The 22,584-nt window shown below is 44.8% G+C and overlaps 1 protein-coding gene across 5 annotated transcripts in view; it reads right to left on the reverse strand.

Annotated features, from left to right (window-relative positions):
• The window catches only part of SH2D4A (SH2 domain containing 4A), a 764,817-nt gene that overhangs the window by 336,114 nt on the left and 406,119 nt on the right, over positions 1 to 22,584 (reverse strand). For all 5 annotated transcript variants that reach the window (XM_078676366.1, XM_078676363.1, XM_078676364.1 and 2 more), the window contains one exon: positions 13,764 to 13,902. In XM_078676366.1, coding sequence (XP_078532492.1) covers positions 13,764 to 13,902 — 139 coding nt within the window. The remainder of the gene's footprint in view (positions 1 to 13,763; positions 13,903 to 22,584) is intronic.

Raw genomic sequence — 22,584 nt, forward strand, 5'->3', positions numbered from 1 at the left:
ACTTGCCTGGCCATCGTGAGGGAGGAGTCAAGGATGAAGCCCAGGTTGCGTGCGTCGTCCGTGGGCTTGGGTGGGGGGCCCAGAGCAGGGGGCCACCAGGAGTCGTCCCAGGCGGAGATGGATGGGCCGAGGATGAGGACTTCCGTCTTGTCTGAGTTCAGTTTCAGGCGGCTGAGCTTCATCCAGTCTGCGATGTCTTTCATTCCGTCCTGGAAGCTGGCTCTGGCGGAGGTGCGGTCGTTGGTGAGGGAGAGGATCAGTTGGGTATCGTCGGCGTAGGAGATGATGTTGAGGTTGTACTTGCGTGCGATGGCTGCGAGGGGGCTCATGTAGACGTTGAAGAGGGTGGGGCTGAGCAAGGAGCCTTGAGGTACGCCGCAGATGATCTTGGTGGCTTCTGCGAGGAAGGGCGGGAGACGGACTCTTTGGGTTCTGTCGGAGAGGAAGGAGGTGATCCATTTCAGGGCCTTTCCTTGGATCCCAGCGTGGCGGAGGCGGGTTGTCAGGGTGCGGTGGCAGACCGTGTCGAACGCAGCCGAAAGGTCGAGCAGGATGAGGGCGGCGGTTTCTCCGTTGTCCAGCAGGGTCCGGATGTCGTTGATGGCCGCGATGAGGGCGGTCTCGGTGCTGTGGTTCACTCGGAATCCGGACTGCGATGGGTCGAGGGAGCCGTTCGTCTCCAGGAAGGCTGTCAGCTCTTTGTTGACGGTTTTCTCGATGACTTTTGCAGGGAAGGGGAGGAGCGAGATGGGGCGGAAGTTCTTGAGGCCTGAGGGGTCTGCGGTGGGTTTCTTCAGGAGGGCGCTGATCTCTGCGTGCTTCCAGCTCTACGGGAAGGTGGCAGATATGAAGGAGTTGTTGATGATGTCCCGAAGTTTGGGTGCGATGATGGAGTCGGCTTTGTTGAAGACAAAGATTGTAAATATGGAGCATCCATGGTGGTGATGTCACAGTGCACAATAACTGGCATATCTCTGGGGATGTACCACTTATTGTACATCTACTGATTACTGTTTGGTGGGAGTGTAAGGATAGATACTGGGGAATTCAACATATAAAAGGTAAATTTGCAGGTGCATAGAACAGTGCATGCATAGTCTATAGGGGTTTGAAGTACTCTATGCCCTGAGGCCCACTTTGCACCATGAGTACTTGGCTACTGACTGAATGATTACAATTCTGCAAGGAGAGTGTCTGGCTGAATGTATAGCAGCTTTACTTTTAGAACAGTGTATAGATAAGCACATCCTGCTGTATGGTTCACTACAATACTGAAACAGTAGTGTGAGACTTTTTGGTGAAAGTGTAATGATACAGACTGGGGAATTGAAGGTATTAAAGGCAAGTTTGCCGGTGTATAGAAGACTGCATGCATAGTGTATAGGGCTTTGAAGCAGTCTATGCCCTAAGGCCTACTTTGGTGCATGACTACTTGGGAACCGACTGAATGCTTACACTGCTACAAGGAGATTGTATAGCTGAATATATAGCACCTTCACTTTTAGAACAGTGCATACATAAGAACATACTGCTGTATGACTTACTACAATACTAAATAGCAGTAGCAGAATGTTTGCAGGAAGTGTCAGGATACAAACTGGGCAATTCAAAGTTTAAAAGCCAAGTTTCCAGATGTTTAGAAAAGTGCATTTATTATATATAGGTGTCTGAGTGTCTGTATGGTTCGGTGGGGGATATTACTTAGCGCATAGATGCATGAATGAGTGACTCACTGTTTGTATGTTCTATGAAGACAGCATGTGTACAGGACTGTATGAGTAGATGGGTGTGTGTATGGGTGCGTTCGTGAGTGAATGACTGTCTTAATAGTGTCTTTATGAGTAAGTTTGTTTTAAACTAGTATATGTGAGTATTGATGTATATAAGTGATTATATGTGTGAGTGAGAGATTGGAAGAGTCCCTGTATAAATAAGTATGTGTTTCTATAAGTGATTGTTTAAGAGAGTAAGTATCTGTACGTTTCTGTAAAACTAAGTGTAGTGATGTGTGTATAGCTGTATATGCAAATAAATGGATGTTTGATAGTTTATTTGCATGTGTGAGTATGTTTGTGAGTAACTCTATGGATGAGTGTCGGTGTGTAACAGGATGTATAGGTGTATGAGTACATATGATGAGTGAATACATGTATGAGTGACTATATAGAACTGTTAGTGATGAGTGGATGTGTTTGTAGATGGTGGAATTACTGAATAGGTTGTTGTAACTGGTATTGGTATCTTCATTGTTTTGAAAATTTTTGTTTCTATTTTTGAATGTGTGTATCAAAGGTTATATTACGCTGAGAAGAGGTGTGCCACTCTTGCACAAGGATGATGTCATCAGTGATATCATCAGTGATGTAATTTGAGATGTCACAAGTGATGTCATGAGTGATGTCACTGACCTTGTCATGAGTGATGTAATATGTGACGTCATCAGCAGTGGATTGCGGGCGCGCGAGTTATAGTTAGCTGAACTGACTATAACGGGGGAATTTCAAAGGTTTTGTATGAGTGAAATGTCCAGCTAACTATAACATATGTGAAACCTATGGTTTTTTCAATGAATTTGCAAGGTTTTTTAAATGCTAATTCCTAACTATAACATGTGTGAAACCTATGGTTTTTCAGTGAATTTGCAAGGTTTTTTAAATGCTAATTCCTAACTATAACGTCGGTGAAACCTATGTTTTTTTCAGTGAATATATATATATATATATATATGCACTGGAAAACTAAACACCCACTTCCCTTACAAAGAAGTGGAAAGTTTGCATGTCTGCAGCCTTTCTTATTTTTCACCTTATTCATCTTCCGCTCAATCAACACATCATCCACATATACACACACCTACTTGCTGCCTTTCTTGGCTGGGGTTATCAATTTTTCTTCTCTAATTCAAATTCAAAGTGCAGGCCCTTTATTCAGCCTTCTTGGTAACTACTACCCGTGAATGGCAGTGGGTACTTTGTGCACTAGCTTGCTTCCTTAGATGTGGTACTCATTTATCTTGCTCCCACTGCGGAATCCAACACCCTATCTATGTAAAGAGCTGGAAATCCAAAGATCCACTTCACTGACAAGGCAGTGGGTAGTTTGCGTGTCTCCAGCTTTTCTTATTTTTCACCTTTTTCATCTTCCACTCAATCAACACATCACCCACACATACACACAACTACTTGCTGCATTCCTTAGCTGTGATTATCAACTATTCTTCTATTTCATATTCCTATTCAAAGTGCAGGCCTTTATCAAGCCTTTTTATTGTAACCACTACCCGGGCCGAAGGCACAGTGAAATTTGCACACTTGCTCCCTTTCTTGGCTAGGGTTATCAATTATTCTTCAATTTGATATTCTGATTCAAACTCAAAGTCCTTTATCAAGTCTTTTTGTTGTAACTACTGTTGCAGGGATTCTGCTCCTACACAGAACTGTGCATAAAGACTTAGGACCTCAGTGAATTACGGTGTTCCAAAACCCACCTTAGTACCCAAACCCCCTAACAGACTAGCAATCAGTGACTCATTGGTTCTTCGTCCTATAGCAAAATCACCAATGACTAGTCAACCCAGAACATGCGACTTAGATTACCTCAAGTAAGGTGGATAACAAGAGCACTCTTTTGTTATAGTCTTACACCAGTCCAAAACAAGGAGTAAATAAAGACACGTGCAAGTTTGAAATATTTATTTCTAACGCCGTAATCTCATGCGCAGTACCTTAGATAATACAAGCAAACATATTATCAGAAACAAGTTTGTCAGCATTGTTACTATTCCATAAAATACAAAGGGAGAAAGCATTGTATAATGCTAAAGGGAAACAGATTTAAAATATACCTAGATTTCACCCTCCCTACCTAGCAGGTTAGTCTATAACTACAGAAGGTCTCATAGGATTACATGGGCGGACCCATACCTTTGATACTCAGCAGTAGTGGATCACATTGAGTTCTGCACAAACTGTCAGCATACGAATGTTCTCCAACTGTGTGTAATCATGCCTGCACAGTGCATTATTAAACGCGCCAGTATCAGAGGTGGCCACAGCTGCATAAGTGTTATGGCTCGAACGTGCGAGGATCATTCCGAATAACAGACACAGTGTCTAAGATAACCTTGATTTTCCATGCTCTCACTATACACACTAAACTAGCGAGGCAGTCTACAAATGTAGCATAACAAATTATTCTCATGTGAAGCAAAATTCTTAGCCTTCTCTAAACAATATCGCAAGTGCGTGTCGTGTGCAAAGCAGAGCAGGAAAGCAAAAATGGCGTTTAAGCTTCTAATAAACCCATGCTAACTTAACACGGTGTGAGTGCAAGGCTCAGCCCCATGGCACCCTTCCTTGATCGAAGCATGTGATATAAACGTGGGAGAATTATGAACGCAGAGTCCAAGCCTGAAAAGCAGAGTCAAGTTCAAATTTGCAAAACAATTATTCGCTGTTTCATAGAAAGCAGTAACTAAATAATAAAGAATAGGTAGAAAAATCAAAGAGTCTTATTCCAACAGCGTATAAGCACAGTATGTAGCAACAGCCTCAAAGAGGAAGTCATTGTTCTCATCTGAAAATATTTCAGCCCTCCAATTCAATAGTGGGAATGAACATACATGTTCCTCAACTACCCGAGCCTCTATCACCATCGGAGGAAAACTCGGGTCATCTTCAATGTAACTGCGTGCCAAGAAGTCATGCGCCACTGCAAAAACATTCCAACGTCCCATTATTCCATGTATCGCTGCTAAGGCCATAATCCCGCTGCCAGAACAGAGCAAGTCATGAACCACTAAGGGGCTCATCAGCTGGTCATAATCCGCGTTGGGAGACACAGTACTGCAGAGACACAAATCCAGGGCCCAGTCGAAATCGCAGCTCAGGCAATGGAAGACAGGTTGAACGCATGTGAAAAAGGAAAATCAAAACGATAATCCATAAGCTGCACTCAATGTAGCCAGAGGCAGCGCTCCATAATAACTAAGCATTCGTTGCGGACCAGCAACAACCGAGAAATATTGTCGTGTGCTGCAGGATGTGCATCCATATTTAAGTAAACAAATTAATAGAAGCACACCGGCAACTAATTAGAGTATTAAGGGGAATCCACCAAAGATGCTGGAAAAAATCGAATGAAAAAATGCAGAGAAGACACCAAATATAGTTTGGAAAGAAGTCACAAGGCCACTGCTTATAACTTTAAAAAAGTAAGGTAACCCCGTAGTCAAGGACGCATTAAAGATAGTCTGAATTAACTCCCCAAAATGCTGGGGCACGTCTGTATTTAATAAAGCATGCACTTCTGTGCGGGTGTTTGCTACATGAAGGACAAATGTTTCTCTAGCAGATGTAAGAGCAACCTCTTTTTGAGACAATAGCGCTCTTATACAGCTCATTTGGTTGACTTTGCTTTCAAGGTCGGTATCGACGGCCAGATGGAAACATCCAGCTTCCCATGCAGAGGAGTAAACACAACTTTTTTATAGCAAACCACACGCTCAGTTATCATAATCATGTAAGCGATGCCTGCTAACATCGCACAACAATCTGCATTATTTCAAAGTAAATAACTACCATTTGCCAGTAAACTGAACGTTGTTATGATAGCAGGTGTCGGAGTGCCTTTCAAAACTCAGGCCAAAATAGGTGCATCTTGATTACAAGAGCCATGCAATTGTATGTGTCTACAAATTAAGGAGTGATCTGGTGCTATTGTGCAATCCTCGCCATTCAGATAAACTTCTTTTCCCTCCCTCAGGCATCTATATGTAAATGGTAATAACCAAGCTTCATGGAGATAAGCGTTGCCTAAAGATCCATATCTGCCTATAGCATAGTATTTTATGCAAACCTCAAACTTAAACAGGCTAAAAGGTAACGTTATGATACCGTGGATAAGCCACACAGCTCCAATGAGTGACCACTTGTAGCCATTCTCATAGCGCGCCCTGTGCTCTGATTTGACAGTGAGAGAGTGATCGCATCATAGTTTGTACTGCTAATCATTCTCAGCGTACGCTACGAATACGCTTTCACGTTACGCGTCGCATCAAAGCTTCCCTGTGATGTCATGTACGGCGCCCCGTATGCGAAAGACGCAAATGTTTTTAATTGTTTAAAAACATATATTTATGTATTTAATGAACATACTAACAGAATACATTATATAGGGTAGTTATTAAAATAGTTTTTTAAACTTTGAACAATCGTATATTACTTTTAAAAGCAATTACACAAATCACGGTGGACCGTTATGGTTACTCGCATCGTAAGAGCACCGTAAGCACAGCGTAAGCGTACGCAAAGCCATGTGTCTTTAAAAGAAGAGATTTGATTTGTTCATAACACTTCCTATTCCAACTGTTGAAAGTTCCATCCCATTTTAATCATTCTACTTTGACTTTCTAAGAAGAAGCATCTCTTCTGAGAATCTTGTGAAATAGAAGGGAGATTACCATAATAACAGCAATGGACTCATCTTCCAGCCATTCTTCAGAGGAATATTTCATTCCTGAAGAACCTCCAAAGAAGAGGAAAGAAGCTCTAATTTGGCAGTTTTTTACTTTTCCAGAAGGGCAAAAAAAGGTTAATGCTCCAAAAGTAACCTGTAAAATTTGCCAAACAACTCTTTCAAGGGGTGATCCATCTAAAAAATACTCTTTTGGCACAGCAAATATGGAGCGACACGTGAAGAACTTGCACCCCAACAACTTTGCTCGAGCTGCAACACGGAGGTTGCAGGACAACCTACCTGCTGCTGCACCAAGCACATCAACTGCTGCACCAGCATTTTCAGCAAGCAGTCCACACCCACAAATTGATCCTGATTTTGCTATAGTTAAAATTCCATGCATGTATTGCAATAAACTTTTGTGTTATGGGGAACAGTCTATTGACCTGATGAAACGCAGGAAGCAGGAGCATCACTGTCCTCGGCAATATATATTTTTTTTCATTCTTTTGTTCCTGTTGGACACTTTTTGAGTTCCAGTTCCATTTTTTTGGTTTTAAAAAAAACTTGTTGACCAAACCCAAAAAAATAGAAAAGTAAAAACAAAAAAACCCAGAATTATAACTTTCTGCTCCTAATAACCACACGGACACGGAGTTAAGAATGTGAGGATTTAATGTCCCGAGCGCCGGGAACGCTACTTGCCCATTGCTAGACTCGCAGCAACTCCCGTGGCCGCCTACGTTCCCAGAATGCACTGGGCGCACGCTCTGGGAAACTAGAGCGCGTCGCCACACGAATGTTTAAGGAGCTTCATAGGGACCCCATCCCCCGGGACTCAAAAAATAACATTTGGGACCGTGTGGGGAACCCCAATACCCCCACGGTCCCAGCCAGCTCCCGCGTCATTCGAGAGCCAGCATTACTTTGTCAGAGAGAGCAGTTTATATGCTCCTCTCTCTAACATAAAGCAATCTGCCTTCCTACTAAAAAAAGACAGCAGAATAACTTGCTCTCTCTTTCAAATAGGAAAGCGGTTTGCTGTGCTAAAGTGGAAGCCGCGACGCTCCCGCCCTACCATAGCAAACAGCAGTGTCCCGAGGGTAGGCACCCCGGGACACAGCAGGAGCTGGCCCTGGGAGGTGTCGGACCCCAGGGCCATCAAGAGCTCCAGGAGGGAGGTTGCGCGACCCCCTCCCAACATTAAAAAGCCCGGAGAGGTGGTGGTCCCCGGGGTTGGGGGGTCCGTGCCGTCACGGACCCCCCTATTTTAAATATTACTGCCCCAGGAAGGTGGCGGTCCCCGGGGCGTGTGGGGGGGCCGTGAGCCCCCCGCATACTTCAAAATAAAACCCCAGGGGTGGTGTTCCCCGGGGCACCTTACAAGCCCACCCATTATAAAAAAATAATGCCCCCCGGGATTTAGCCTCCCCGGGAGCTAATTAAGGATAACGGACTTTTAGTTTTTGTTTTCTTTTCCACCACGTACAAGTACCATACGCGTACCCTGCGTTTTTTTTTTTTAAGAAAAAAATTAAAATTTGGGCATAAAGATCCATGTGGGACCCACTGAGCAGGCCTAGAGGGTCAAAATGTTTCTACCTTGCCCCCTTTCCTTATTTTTAAACTTTCTTTTACAGTTTTCTTGTGACTCGGTGCTACCGAGGCACAAGATGGCTGCCAACACTTCCTGGTTTGGAGTGTTGACAGACAATTGACATCCATTCAGCATGGAGCTCGTGCTCGTAATTGTACAGATTGCCGTACGTGTGCCGTACTTCGTCTCTAGATATCACTATGATTTTACTTTTGATTTTCTCAGGAACTACTGAACGGATTTACACCATTTAACAAAAAGCACAATCTGCGAACTCTACCTCTCTGCCAAATTTGGTGTAATTCCGTTCAGCCGTTCGGGCTGTAGCCTGGCTAAAGGTCCCTATGGAAAATTGCATGGGGAAAACACATTTTGGGACCCCATTTTTTCTCTGCCCCCACTTGACGAATCACCCCCAAACTTTCAGGGAAGGAGCGGAATGGAGCAGGCCATTTCCTTGGAAACATTCGCGAACATTCGTCCACCAGCACCAAAGTTATTCCAAATAGAATGTTGTGGATTTCCTATGGAAAGTAGGTAACTATAACTACCTACTGGCGACCGCCAGTAGGTTATATTATATATATATATATATACACACACACACAGACACAAGGGAGTATTCAGTATAAGTCATATTTAGAGTGTTGCTGGTATTGTAGGGTGCTCCATACTGTTGTCAAAACAATACCCTTTCAAGCACAGATTGCTGCATAAATTATGCAAAAAAGAAGCAGAACACTCTAGGTAGTTCCCCAGTTCAGGTGGAGAGCAGCTCCTATTTGGAGCCCCCTATAAACACCAGTAACACTCTAAATTTGCTACCTTAAATATATGCTTTTCTATCAAAGTTTTTAAGCATCGGATTAGCACAGTGCCATCCACAGCACGATAGAAAGGGACAAATTATTTTGCCACTGCTACAATATATATCTTAAAATTGCCCTGAGTCTATTAAGGCCCTGGGAACCACATCCCCCCAGGGCTGCTTTTTTATTTTAAAGTGGAAGGGGCCACAGAGCCCCCCTCCCGAGCCGATTTTGGCCCAGGGACAACACACCCTAGGGCCTCTCATTAAATAAGTGGGGAACCTGGTGCCCATCCAGGGCACCCACCATATACTTGCTAGGGGCCGTGAGGGGAGCGCCAGGGTCCTACCGACCCAAGCCAGCTCCCCACATGCTGCCGGAGCCGGCAATGCTCACACCCACAGGGAACAAATTTTTATGCCCAGCCGGCTGGAGCATTTTTAAGGCTGGGAGCAGCGTTTGGCTCCTGTTACCCTGCCGGTGAGGGCAGGGAAACTACTGTATCCCAGGGTGGGACCCACTCCCTTTTGAAAAGTTTAGCAAACCAGGGAATACGGTCCCCAGGTCCTTTAGAGGCTCAGGGAGGGCGGCTGCATGGTCCTCCTGGCCCCAATTAAATATATTGGCCAGGCGGATGGGGTCCTCGGACCTTTGAAGGCCCTTTTTGGCATTGTGGCACTGGGGAAAAAACTCCCAGGCCTATAATGACTCAGATAGGGGGTGACCTCACATCCCCATTCCTTAAATAAACAATGCAGCTCGTGGGATCGCAACAAAACAATTTATTTTTTATTTTGGTCCCATGGGGGTTCCCTCTGGGTCTCTCCCCCCCCTCCCACATTGGGCCTTGGGGGCAGGGTATCCCTACTCTGCCCCCTTTCTTCAGGACAGGGGGCGAAGCATCCGAGTACTTAATGGCTGCCAGCAACATTTTTCTCATTTTGTTGCCAGCCAATCAGAGCATTCACTCCCATGGGAGTCTGACTCCCTTGGAGCAAATTGGCCCAAGGTAAGTAAAGCTCCCTAGGCCTATCAGAATGCTCTATTTTTAAATAGGGACATGGTGATGCATGTGTATCTCTGTTGTGAGAGCTCTACATGTAATGATGTCTGGATTCTTGATGCTGATTTTTGTTGTCATGAGCAAACATGAATCATGCATCTGTGCCATGACATAGGCCTGCCTCACGGATTGTGGCCTTTTTGTATCATGAGGGGCGCCCAAAGCGCAACCCTAATAGTGGTGGAAGACTACTGCCTTTGCAGGAGTTAAGCAGCACTAGCACTGTTGTGGAGTCATACCGTGTAGTGATTAGTAGAAGTGAACAGGCCTTTTTACCTGTGTCACTGGAGTGAGGCGTACATGCTCACTCATTTAAAGTTCTGCTGCTGTGTGCTTAACTCACTCTCAGCCTAACATCTGATTGTGTATAATGCTGGTCGAGTGCTTGTATGTTATATACATATGCAGGGTGTACACTTCTCTGTGAATGGTACAATACAGGCTGATGCAGTGCTGGGCAGTGTGTGCGTTTTATATACTTATGCTGGATGTACATGTACCTGTGCAGGAGAATGGTGCAATACATAGATGATTCTGAGTTCCATTTAGGGAGATCCTGTGCTAATTGTAGGAACATGAGGAGGCAGAGGAATCCCCCAGACAGATTTTGTGGATTGCTGTATTCCTGTGTGCTGGGTGGGACACAATGGAGGAAGGGAGAGCCAGGCTTTCAGTATACCACAAAGGGTGCTCTTTGATTCACAGAGAGGTCACTGGGAAGTGGCTTGGGCACATCTCAGGAAGGAGATGGGACTGATAATAGAATCATTATGCGGAGGGCTGGGGCCCTAGGATATCCTTTTGATACACATTTCACGGTGGTTGACATCCAGTGGTAAACCTCTAGTCACTCCCATGGCCTGTGTTGTGGAGCTATCAGATTTGGAGTTGCTCTTGCTTGACAGACTGCTTTCTGGAGGAAGGGCAGGACAGAGGAGAGGGTACTTTAAAAGGAAATATATGCCCAACTTAAACTTCAAAAACTAAAACACATTTGATGCCTGGAAATGGAATATATGAAGGGGAGCTCAAGTGCCCCGAAGTGGTCAACTGTCATGCAGCAAGTCAGGCTGTGCAAGGAGCAAAAACTCTGCAAGACTTCTGCCTGTGACCAGGACCGGAGGCCAAGGCTTGCAAGTCACCCAGATGGCTGAGGGGACATCACCCGGGGAATGCAAGTTCAACTGCCCCTGAAGCACCAGGGCCTGCCTACTTGCCAAGACAAGTGCTCCTTCCCTTTGGGGGACAGAAAAGTGCTGGAGGGAGCAAGGTCCATTGGGAGATCCTGGTGATCGGATCTTGGAAGCGAGAAGTGAGGAGAACAGCTCGGGTACTGATGAGATGCAACCTGTGGACTGAAGGAAGTCAGCAACCCCATTTGCCAGGCTGGACCACAGTGAATATTACTGCTGTGCTGATTAGGCCACAGCCCCTGTGCAGAGTGAAGCCGGCAACCCCGTATGCCAGCTGGGGCCACCATGAAGATTGCTGCTGTGTGGATCAGGTTGTAGCCCGCCTGCAGAGTGAGGAAAGTGAAACGGAATGGCAGGTGGGGCAATCAGGAAAAGGCAAGGATGGTGTGGTTGAGACCTTCATCAAGAGGATGAGCCACTGTGGTGACCTGTGCGGGCCCAAGTGCTGAATGATGACCAGGAGTGTTGAATTCCTCCGAATCCCCATCTGTGGATAGGATCCAAGGAAACTTAACAGCATCTGAGGAGCATTGAGGACCCCCTGGCTGTTGCCTCCTCAGGACCATGTGTTAGGAACTTGAGGACACCAGATAGCTGCCCCTGCAGGGCGGCATGTGAGGAACGCATTGAAGACAGTTGTTGCAACTTCACCACCAATAAAGGGGGTGCACCTGTATACTCCATGCGTGCAGCTCCTGCTGGTGTGGGTGAGACTGATTTATAGTCCAGACGGCCCTGATGAAACTTGCCTGCCATATATGGCTTCAGCACTGGAACACTTTTGAATTAATATGAGTTATACTAGTGTGGCTTAACCTGAATGTTGCTGATAGTGACTAGTGAATAACAACAACCGCTTTTGAGAGGCGAGTGAGACTTGGGAACCAGCCTGTTAAAACACTAGAACCCTGACCTCAGGGGACTGAGGGTATTGTTAGTGAATACAATACTCTACTTTGTGCTAGTATAGAAATACTGTTTTTTTCATAAAAGCTAGTATTTGACTGGATAATCATTTATTTCTGCTGCTGAAAGTATTTTGAGTTGGCAGTCTGTTTTCAACTTCCTGCCCTAGAAACCTTGGGCTGCTTTCCTTGCGCTACAACTGAGACTCAAGTGCTGTAGGGGTCCTTAGACCAGTTGTTCAGGATTCATAGTAAGCTGGACCCGAGAACATCAGAAGTAAAAAGCCTCAACCCCCATAGCTGGGCCCAGCACCTCCTGCTGACCTCATGGCCCTCTAAACTGGGTGAAGGCTGACTGTATGAACCTTCGATAAATTAATAAAAGAGTTCTTTAAGAGAAAAGAATCAAAACTAATTTCCTCACTAGTATCATGGCTATTAACGAACTCCCAGATGGAGTTGAATGTATCCATTCTTTTAATTTTCAATTGATAAACATAGGCAAATGTATAGACTCTTGTTCATTTTACCAACCAATTAGCTCCTGTTGATGAATTAGTAGTTTTATAATTAGGTTTTACCAGAGATCGAACTGAATTATTCTAACAAATTTAGATTTTTGAGCTCCAACCGCAAATTTGGTATCCTCCTCTAGTGGTGTGTTTTTTGTCCTTCGCTCCAGGTGCAATATATTTCTTGTCCAATGGCATATAAAACGAGGAAGTTCCAAAAACGTCTGAGTGTATTACCAGTGGCGTATGATGCAAGCATTATGAAGATTCATTCGCCTCAAACTGCAAAATGGACTAAGCCATACATGAATAAATACAGCTTCTTTTGGTCTACAGATGAGCTATCTATTTCTTCAATGTTCAAAGTCCAAAATACTTTATTCGGACACAGCCATATCCAGCACAGCAAATATAACTGGATATCTATTTCCATTATGCTTTGTTCTTAACATCTCCCTGGGGGTTTGACTGCTGCAGGTGCCATGGCTATGAAAGGTTGAACACAGACTATCGGAGAACTGTGTTGTGTCCCAACAGGGGTATATCTATTAATCTGGCATAAGTATCCCTGTCACAAATTAATAATTTACTTTCGGTGAGCAGTTTTCAAGTGAATTATGAACAAACAGGGGCAAACTATGTGTGAGCACACTCTTGTCTTTCGGGCCCTCTTCCTGGCTGACTGCACCTGCATGCTAATGAGGTGCCCTGAATAAACGATGGACTCAGCAGCCTCAATCAAAACCACCCATTTGTTTTAAGCTATGCATCTCTTATTACATATTCTGAACATCAAAATAAAGTGGGAAACATCCTTTACAACGAAACTTTTTCCACGCAGTACCTTTACAACGCTGGTATTACAACGCAAGTCGTTACAACGATTTGCGCTGGAGGGCGCTGTAGGAAAGGGAATAGTTTAATTTACTATCCAAAACCTTCCCTACTATCCACGGGGACTGGAGTTGGAATAGTAAATTAAACTATTCCTCTATCCAGCGCCCCCCAACGCAAGTTGTTGTAACGACTTGCGTTGTAAAGGCATGCGTGGAAAAAGCATGCGTTGTAACGACATACATCCAAATAAAGTACCTATACCCATTTAGAGTTACCCCTCTTATTTACATGTGGGTTTCCCTTGTTAATAACACACATTGTGTATGTTTCAGTCAACCATTTAGTATAAATCTGCAATTGTAGAATCCCAAAGAAATCCTTGTATGATCACCTGTATATCGGCTGGTGTTGTTTGTGGATCTGCCTTAGTTGCATTCTTTTTTTCCACTTCTTCACTCCAGCCCACAACATTTTGCTGGCACGGCAACGGTATCTCTTTTGGGATTTGTAAGTTTTCGTGTTCTGCTTTTCTATGAGAAACACAAATAAATCCAGATTATAGTTAAAGTACAGATTGGAAGTCTTAGTTACTAAGTACCATTTAATCCAAAAGTCCAGGGAACGGGTCTTCCGGTTAAAGGGGTCATCTAGTGAAAAGAAAGAACATCCAGTTTTTTGCATTCATTTCTGCTCAATGTATTGTGTTGTATTATAAAATGACAGTGTACAAGATGCACCCTCAATGGACTGGATCGTTTCTAGTGAACCCTATGTCGAAAGCCTGATGTATTATGACTGACTGGGAGCTCTAGTTGTGTTGTTGTACACTTGATGCTGCCCTTGGGTACCAGCGACTCAAAAAATATAGATTGTTTGCGAAAATCAAAATAGTATAGACCCTGATTATGACTTTTCTACTGCAGGTGGGGACCAATGTTTGTTTTTCCCTTCCAGGTCCAACATGCCTTCATGGCAGATGTGGGCACGAAAAAACAATGACAATCACCCCTTCCTAGCCAGGGCTGAGCATCAATCACCTTGGCTCTGCAGACAGGTGATCAGGTTAAAGGAGGGCCAGGTGAGGATTTTCTATTGAATTCCCTGTGGTCATGCTGAGTCTAAATAAAGCATGGGAACTGGCATATTGGGATTATCGCCTGTATGTATCGGTGCTCCCATTCTGTCAAGCGGTAACTCAGAGCCCGCCACCTTTTATACTGTTTTTTTTAGTATACTACCATAGGGATTTCTCCGCCTATGGATACAAATAATGCATCATTTAGAAGATAATTTTTTCTGATTATTTTGAAAATTGTATTTATTTGAGAAGTGTAAGAAAGACTGCGAAATGGCATTGTTTATATAAGAAGAGCACAAAAGACAACACACAACATAATAATTGTTGGTAAAGTCAACTGGTCTTGGCTTGGCCATTGCTTGCTCGCTGCCAGTCTTTGCTTTTTTAATGCTTGCAGAATTGTGATTCAAATTTTGGAAAAGCCAATAGATAAAGGCAGCCATACAGGATTGTTATTTTGCATACTTTCAAGTTGGCTGTCACATTTTGTGTAGATGCCAAATGACAACCTTCCTGGAAGGATAGAACTATAATTTTACAAAATAATATTGCTATACTGTTCTAAAAGGCCCCCCACATTGAATCTAAAAGGGACTTGGTGGCCATCTTGGATGTATGCAAAATACAATTTTAAGATGGCCGCCCACCACTAGTGGCTTTGACAATACTTTTGACTCAAATCTATTTGGTTTGACAAAGCTAATTGTGGCAGCAGAAGCTTAGTTTCCTTATGAGAGGCGAAGTATGAAATATACGAGGGAGAAGGGACATAGAGACATCATGAAGAAGCAGTATTATTCAGTTTCAGTGGGGGAAGGGAACACAGGAATAGGAAAGAACAAAACAGAAGCTGTGTGTGTGGGAGGAGAAATACAGAGGAGGAAACCCTCTTTGTGGGCTCTCCACTCTCCAATGGAGCCTCTATCAAGTCATTTTCCTTCACCTCTTCATCCTTCTAAGGGCCACTGCCCTTTTGGGGTTCTGGTTTGGGATCCTCAGTTTGTACCAAAGCTCTGCATTCTCAAATTCTAGAGCTGAAAAGGGGTGCTCATCCTTAGACTCTGCTCCAGATTCTTCTGTTGGTGCTCTACCCCAGCTTTTGAACTCAAATGTATGTAGGGCATGCCTTAGGTCCAAACTAGTGAACTCTTTCTTCAAAGGCAGCAACCTCTCCTTGCAGAACTTTTTCAACTCCCTCACAGTGTAAGATGTCAGGCAGTTGAGATCTATTTCCATTCTGACAAAGTCTCAATGGTGCAGCAACCAAATAAAAGGGGAGTCTCTCATCGCAGACCGCACCTGAACCTTCGTGGGGGGAACCACTGCCCCCGCCAGGCATTGCCGCAGGAGCCGTCCATGCCCTCTACTTGTGCCAGGAGGCGGACAAAAGTTGCTCCGGGTTCTCGCGGCATGGGAGCCCGTCACTGCAGACTGCACCTGAACCTTCATGGGGGGGTGGGCACCACAGCCCCTGCCAGGCATTGTGGCAGGAGCCGCCCACGCCCTCTTCTCGTGCCAGGAGGCGCACAAAAGCTGCTTGGGGAACCCGTGGCGTGCGACGCGCCCGGGCCAAGGAGAGGTGCATCTACGTCCATCAGTGGCTGGCAGAGGCTGGGTAGGGCCATCCCTCAAGTAATTCCAAGCAAGAGGTCCTAGGTGAGCTCTTGCCAACACTAACAGAACTGGTAAGAACTGAACTTGAGCATCCAAAATGGGGAAACGCACTGGGATATCGGTCTGCAAGCCCAATTACTAGCAGCATTGACAGTATGCTAGATAGGGTGGTCAGTATGGTATCAGGTAAGATTGAATTAACTGAGCACCGAATGTCCTTGGGAAGTGAGGGTTTACCGAACGGTCTCTATACTAGAGGGTTTACTACTGATCCTGCTCCTGAACCCAGGACCATATTGTGCACTTCCCAGCATCAGTAGTCTGGCCCTAATAATACATTGCTCCTCATTGGGAGCCCAAAAGGGCATGATACAGTCGAGACTCAGTCAACTATCGGCACCCCAAAAACTGTGGCAATCCCAACCACGAAAGGTAGGAGGAAGACTGGGAAGTCTGTTTGTTCCAAAAGAAAACCACCACCCCGGACCAGTTCATCTTGCACTTGCTTTTCTGCATGGATGCAGTCATCGTCGAGTGTCAGCATTTCAGATGCAGCGCCAAATGGGAAGTAGAGCCGCTCTACCTGTACACAGACTGAAGAGGCACCTCTTACACCTAACTGTGGGAGTTCTGGGGATATTTTCCTCAATACTTGTATTAATTCCGTTTCCATACAAAAATAATGAGATGATAGATATGAAATTTACACCTCTTTGGGAACGCCTAGTTTATCTGGACACAGTTATGAATATGTTTAGCCAGCGGCTAGAGACAGACCAAATTATAATTTACCGAAGGGAGGGGTCTATTTCCATCTCTAGCATTCCTCCCACTATCAACCCACCTCCCACTGCTACTGCCACTTCTCTCTCAACTGGCCCCTTGGTTGGTAGCTCCTGCAGAACATGCAGACAAGTAAGGGATTGCTTCAAACCTAAGCTAAACGTAGTACCTAATTTTTCTTCCACCAATAATGGCCTTTCACCTGCGGATGAGTCAGCCCCAAACGTGCCTATTCACATGCCTGAACTTACTAATAGATTGGTTGGCAAGCAACCAAAGCCAGGCAAACCAAGTAGAAATGCATTGGACATCCCGAGCAGGAATCCCCCTGGGCCCAATTCAGATGCTTTGAGATTACCACCGGCCGCCTGCCCCTATGTACTGGAGTTGGCAGGAGTAACAACTCTTAAGAGGGACCGAAGGGAATCTTGGGTCCAACTGCGTAACAAATGCTTTGATTGGCTATCTAAGAATAGGAGGTTTAACGTGTCAGATATGAGTGAGATCATTATGGTACGAAGAGTAGGGTGGGTTGGTGCTTCATCAAAGAATACAGAAGTAGACTGCACTGTGATCACCTTTTGCAGACCATGCATGGTAAGATCCTTGTTGAGAATTCATGAGACCACAACTACCAACAGCACCTATATTTGGTCATTACCGTTGGGTTATTTCTACAAACCAAGTCTTGGGCCCTCTATAAACAAGCCTGCCCTCCCGATTGCACACAACAGGTTTTTGGCTTTGTTTGACTTAGACACCCAAGATTGACTACCGTCACCACTGGAGCCTAATGGCGCTAACCACATGTCTGTATCCCCTCCACCTGAAAATGAGACATATGACCATGCTTCTCTAACCAAGGTTCCAGCTAATTCAGATTTGAGCATAATAAGCTGGAACGTGGTCGGCTTCCAATTAAAAATACACCAACCTGACTGGCTAAAACTGGTAAGACAGCAGGACATTCTTATGTTTCAAGAGACCTGGGCCACCCAAGATTTATATATTGATGCTTTTGAATTGTTTCAACACGGTAGCCCCAATTCCTAAATTTAGTCGACCTTCGGGCCGCCTATCGATCTGGGTAAACATCACTGCAGGAGGTAGTGTTAAGGACTTATGCACATGTATTGACACATTCCAAGCCTTATTATACAAAAGGGGTGTGTCTATTTATTTAATTGATTTTTCAAACAACGATTTTCAGTCCACACCAAATGCAAATTTTATTAACCTATTTGAATTTGTCACCACCCTATAGCTTTGTAATGAATTTGCCGATATAGCTCGCATCTCTGGGAGGTGATTTCAATGCTAAGCAACCCAGTAAAAACAATGCTGTTCTAAGGACCAGTAGCAGAGGGCAAACCTAATGGAATATCTGAAAAAGCATAATCTAATTAATGTTATGGATATTGCTGCCGTAACAAGTGATAATAACAACCCCCCCCCCCCGGCCGACTTTTAGAGGGAGGGTAGTGCCTCCACCATTGATTATGTTTTAATTTCCCGGCCCTTGATGACTTTTTACTGAAAGGCAAAGTTGTCGCTACCATCTATGGTGATTACAACCCGATCAAAACAGTGCTGAGATTGTCCCGTAGGCCGACATATAAAACTGAATGTGGTGCCAGGAATCTAACACCCTCCACAGACAACTTAAGATTGGTCTGGCGGGGTGTCAATAATACTGACTTGTTCCGTACGATGGTAAAAGATAATCCGAGCATCATCGATTCCTGTCTGTCAGTACAGGACCCTTATCCTGAGGTAATCAGTGCTTTTATTAAACTGTGTGACGCCTTGAAATCCATACTACTGAAACCCACTACCACTGTACAACGCAGACAAAGATGATTTAACCACCAGTGTTCGGTGACTAACAGACAGCTATGCAAGGCCATATCGACCTACCCGATGTGCTACCCACTCATTAAATTGCTTAGGCAGAAGTACAATTTAGCAATCTCTAAAAGGAAGGAGGAATTACTAACAGAACGCTGGGATGCTCTTGCTAATGCCACTAGCTTAAAGAATGGGAACACATTCTGGGCCGCCATCAAGGATTTGAGATCAATTGGACAGTTACTGACCGAGATAAGCTGTAATATAACCAGGGAGGCATGGGAAGCCAATTTCTCACTGATTTATACTTCCCCAGTACAAGATGAAGATCTTCTTGAGCATAGGGCCCACAATGGGATATTAATAATACTATCTGAAGTCGAGGAAGACATCCAACATTGCCTGGGTAACAAAGCCCCAGGTCCCTATGGGTTACTCATTGATCTTATTAAGCACAAACCTGATTTTTGGTCAACAAGTATCATGGTCCTGATTTTTAAAAAGGGTGATTGCTCCCAACACAGCTGCTATAGACCAACCTCATTGATAGATAACACCCTGAAAATCCAAGGCAGAGTTTTATATAACAAGATTAAAATATGGACTGAGGGAAATACCATTTTAGAATCATGTCAACTGGGGTTTAGGAGCAAAATAGGCACAAATGAACAATGCCTAAAGCTTAATTTAATCATTGGGAAATATACCATAGCACAGTGATCCCCAATATACCTGGCCTTCATGGACCTGACCTCAGCTCTTGATTTTGTTAACCAGTCACGGTTATGGTCCATTCTCTTAGAATACAGTTTAGATGAGGTCCTAGTACATTTTTTTGCCTATTTACATAAAAACTTTAAGGTCCCGGATAGGATCAACATTGGTGGCAAGGTTTCCCACGACATCGAAGTTTGTCGAGGGGTGAGGCAGGGATGCATCTTGGCCCCTCTCCTTTTCATCATATATATTAATAATTTGCATAAATCACTGACCGCGCTAACTAACGATGTTCCTAGAGTTAATGCCAACACACTCCCTGTGTTATTACACGCTGATGATGTAGTCTTAATGGGCTGCACACCCGATGCTTTACACATCCTAGTGCAGGGTTTTGTTGATTTTATGGCCAGTTTAGACCTGTGCACAAATTTAACAACATCTTTTATAATGCCTTGTGGGCCGAGAAAATATTCTTTGAACTCTATATCTGTAGGCCACCAAAAGTTACAATGCACTAGCACTTTTCCCTATCTAAAGTTGGTCTTTGCTACGAATGGCACCTGGTCTGATAATGTGGTGTTTTGTAAGAATACGTTTTTAAAGTCTACCAAATTCGATCCTCAGTCTCCCCCGACCGAAGAGGACAGGTGCCATTTTAGCAATTTTAATTTTTTTAAAAATCCGAGTGCATACCTTCGGCTACCTATGGTGCAGAGGTTTGGGGCATCCCAAAAAGCTACAGTATCCCCACCACATTCTCATCTTTCCAGACTATACACGAACGGCGAAGCAACGCCGACAGTCATTCACGGCTGCTAAAGCACACCTGCGAGATCTTAAACTCCAGTATGCATTGCTCTTTCCGGCCCGGCTGAGAGTAATATATGAATCACATACTCTTTTGACACTCCGAGGAGGTTTTTGCCTGGACGGATGAACAACGGAAGCTCAAGCCACTTACTCCGCAATGCATCGATTCAGAGTCGCCCAATTGTGAGGCCAAGCAGCGGCTTCCTAAGACTAAAGGGATAATAAAACGAAGATCACGCTCGAGGCGTCGCTTGAAGTCCCAAGGTGCTTCCGGCTCATGGGGTGATGGGGGTCTACGTGACTCTTCGCCAGCGCAATGTGGAGATTGAAGTCTGTGGGACACGTCCTTACTCGGACCGGACTGGCCGGTGAAATCTAACTCTCTTCCCTATTTTATATTGCTCTTTTGGTAATGCAATACCAGTATTGGGGTCTGAGAACTTTGATTTGTTTGTTTAATATTCTGATGGATCTAAACATGGGCCGACGTGAAGTCTTCTCCCCACCCCTCTCCTCTCAGCATCTGAGAACTTAAAGTTTCCATGGGGATAGTTTTATGGGGAACCGTTGGTATGGGGCTGTGCCTTACCCCGGTTGGGGTGGTGGTACAATGTCCACCGCGACAGATACTTCTATTGTTCTTGAAGTATTGGGTGGGGGTGGGAAAGGGTTTTCTGTTTTGTTTGATGTTCTTTGCTATTGCCACCAAGACTTTCGGTCTATGTTCCACCTATGTTCCACCTTATCAGCTGCTTTAATATATGTCACCACTGGCTATGTTGCAAGGTTTAGCTGGGGTCGGGAGTAGAGAGCTCCGAATCCTTAGCTGGAATGTTAATGGTCTAGTGGATAAAATTAAACGGGGTACCGAGTTGCGCCATGCCAAGCGGCACAGGGCGGGTGTTCTCTTTCTGCAGGAGACCCACTTGGCGGGCACTAAGGCTCTTTGTTTGGGACGGTTTTGTTTTGCACACATGTACCATGCTGGTTTTACTAGAGACTCCCGGGGTGTCATAATACTCATAATGTCCATATCGCACGATAGATGGCGTGCCACGGCCTGAGTTGTAGAGATCTCAGATAACAAACTATTCCCTCTAGTCCAAACAAACAAGCAAGCTCCTCAACAAGGTCTCACTTTATTGGCTCACCACTCGTAGCCGGATTTACCAGTGGGAGGACAAATCTAGCGCTCTGTTGCACCGCCTGTTGATGCGCTTGAGTCAGACCAGCATACACATACGATCCTTTGCAAACTCAGTATTGCAGCCACATCTACCCCTGATTTTAAAGCAAATTGTTACTTCGTTTTTAAACTGCATACTTGTGTTTTATTCTTTCATTCAACTAACCTCTAAGTCGTTCTCTGAGAGCTCCTCCTTGTTCCACCGCGGGTTGTCCCATTTGTGCGGAGGGAATTTGGACTGAAGGAAGCAACCCATGGGCACTTCCGGTTGTTACCGGAAACAAAGGGTAGCGGTCTAGTGGCCCGAATCCCTATTTAGCTGAATGACTGGCTGGACGCATGCAGCGGGCATGCCTAAGGCAAACCCATCTGCGCCCGTCCGTCCCTGGACGTCGCCAGGAGCCGGAACCCCTGCCAGTTTTCCCCCAGATCGTGCCAACTCAAAGGGATATTGCCGCACATACACATGATGCGATTTATTAAAGATTAAATATAATCTTATTAACACCTGTGAGCACCTAGTATACCCCGCCCTCTCTTCCTCCACTATTCTAGAAGGGCCTTTCACATACAGATTTTGCAGGTTTCAGAGCATTGCTCCAGAAGACACCCTACCGCATTGCACACTTTCCAACCAGATAAAGGAACCTAGGCCCTGTGTGAACACTTCACAAGGTCTTGTCCGGACCCATCTAATAAACAAAAGTTGGAACTGCTTTCTGGCCAATGTCAGATCCCTCGCTCAACAAGCAATCAACATATGGGATCTTTTATCCTCTAATGACCCTGACATAGGGTTTCTGACCGAAACTTGGACCAAACCCTCCTCCAACCCCGCAATTGCGATGGCACTCCCAGATTGCTATCGAATCCAATAACTAGACATGCCAGGATGGGCGGGGGGAGGCATAGCCATTTTACATAAGGACTCTATCAAAATCTCTATTCTAGATCAGATGTGTAAGGACACACTAAAATGATTAGTTTTTAGACTTGACTTACACCGACAACACAGTTCGAAGGGTGCCCTCGTGTACAGACCCTCTGTTAGATTTCACTCACCAATTGATGGAATTTATCTCCCCACATGTCATTTCAACCTACACTCCCTACTCTTGGGTGACTTCAACATCCATAGCGAAAACGCCTCCAACCTAGATGCCACATCCCGTT

The sequence above is a fragment of the Lissotriton helveticus genome, chromosome 2_1, assembly GCF_964261635.1.
Source record: "Lissotriton helveticus chromosome 2_1, aLisHel1.1, whole genome shotgun sequence".
NCBI classification, from domain to species: Eukaryota; Metazoa; Chordata; class Amphibia; order Caudata; family Salamandridae; genus Lissotriton; species Lissotriton helveticus.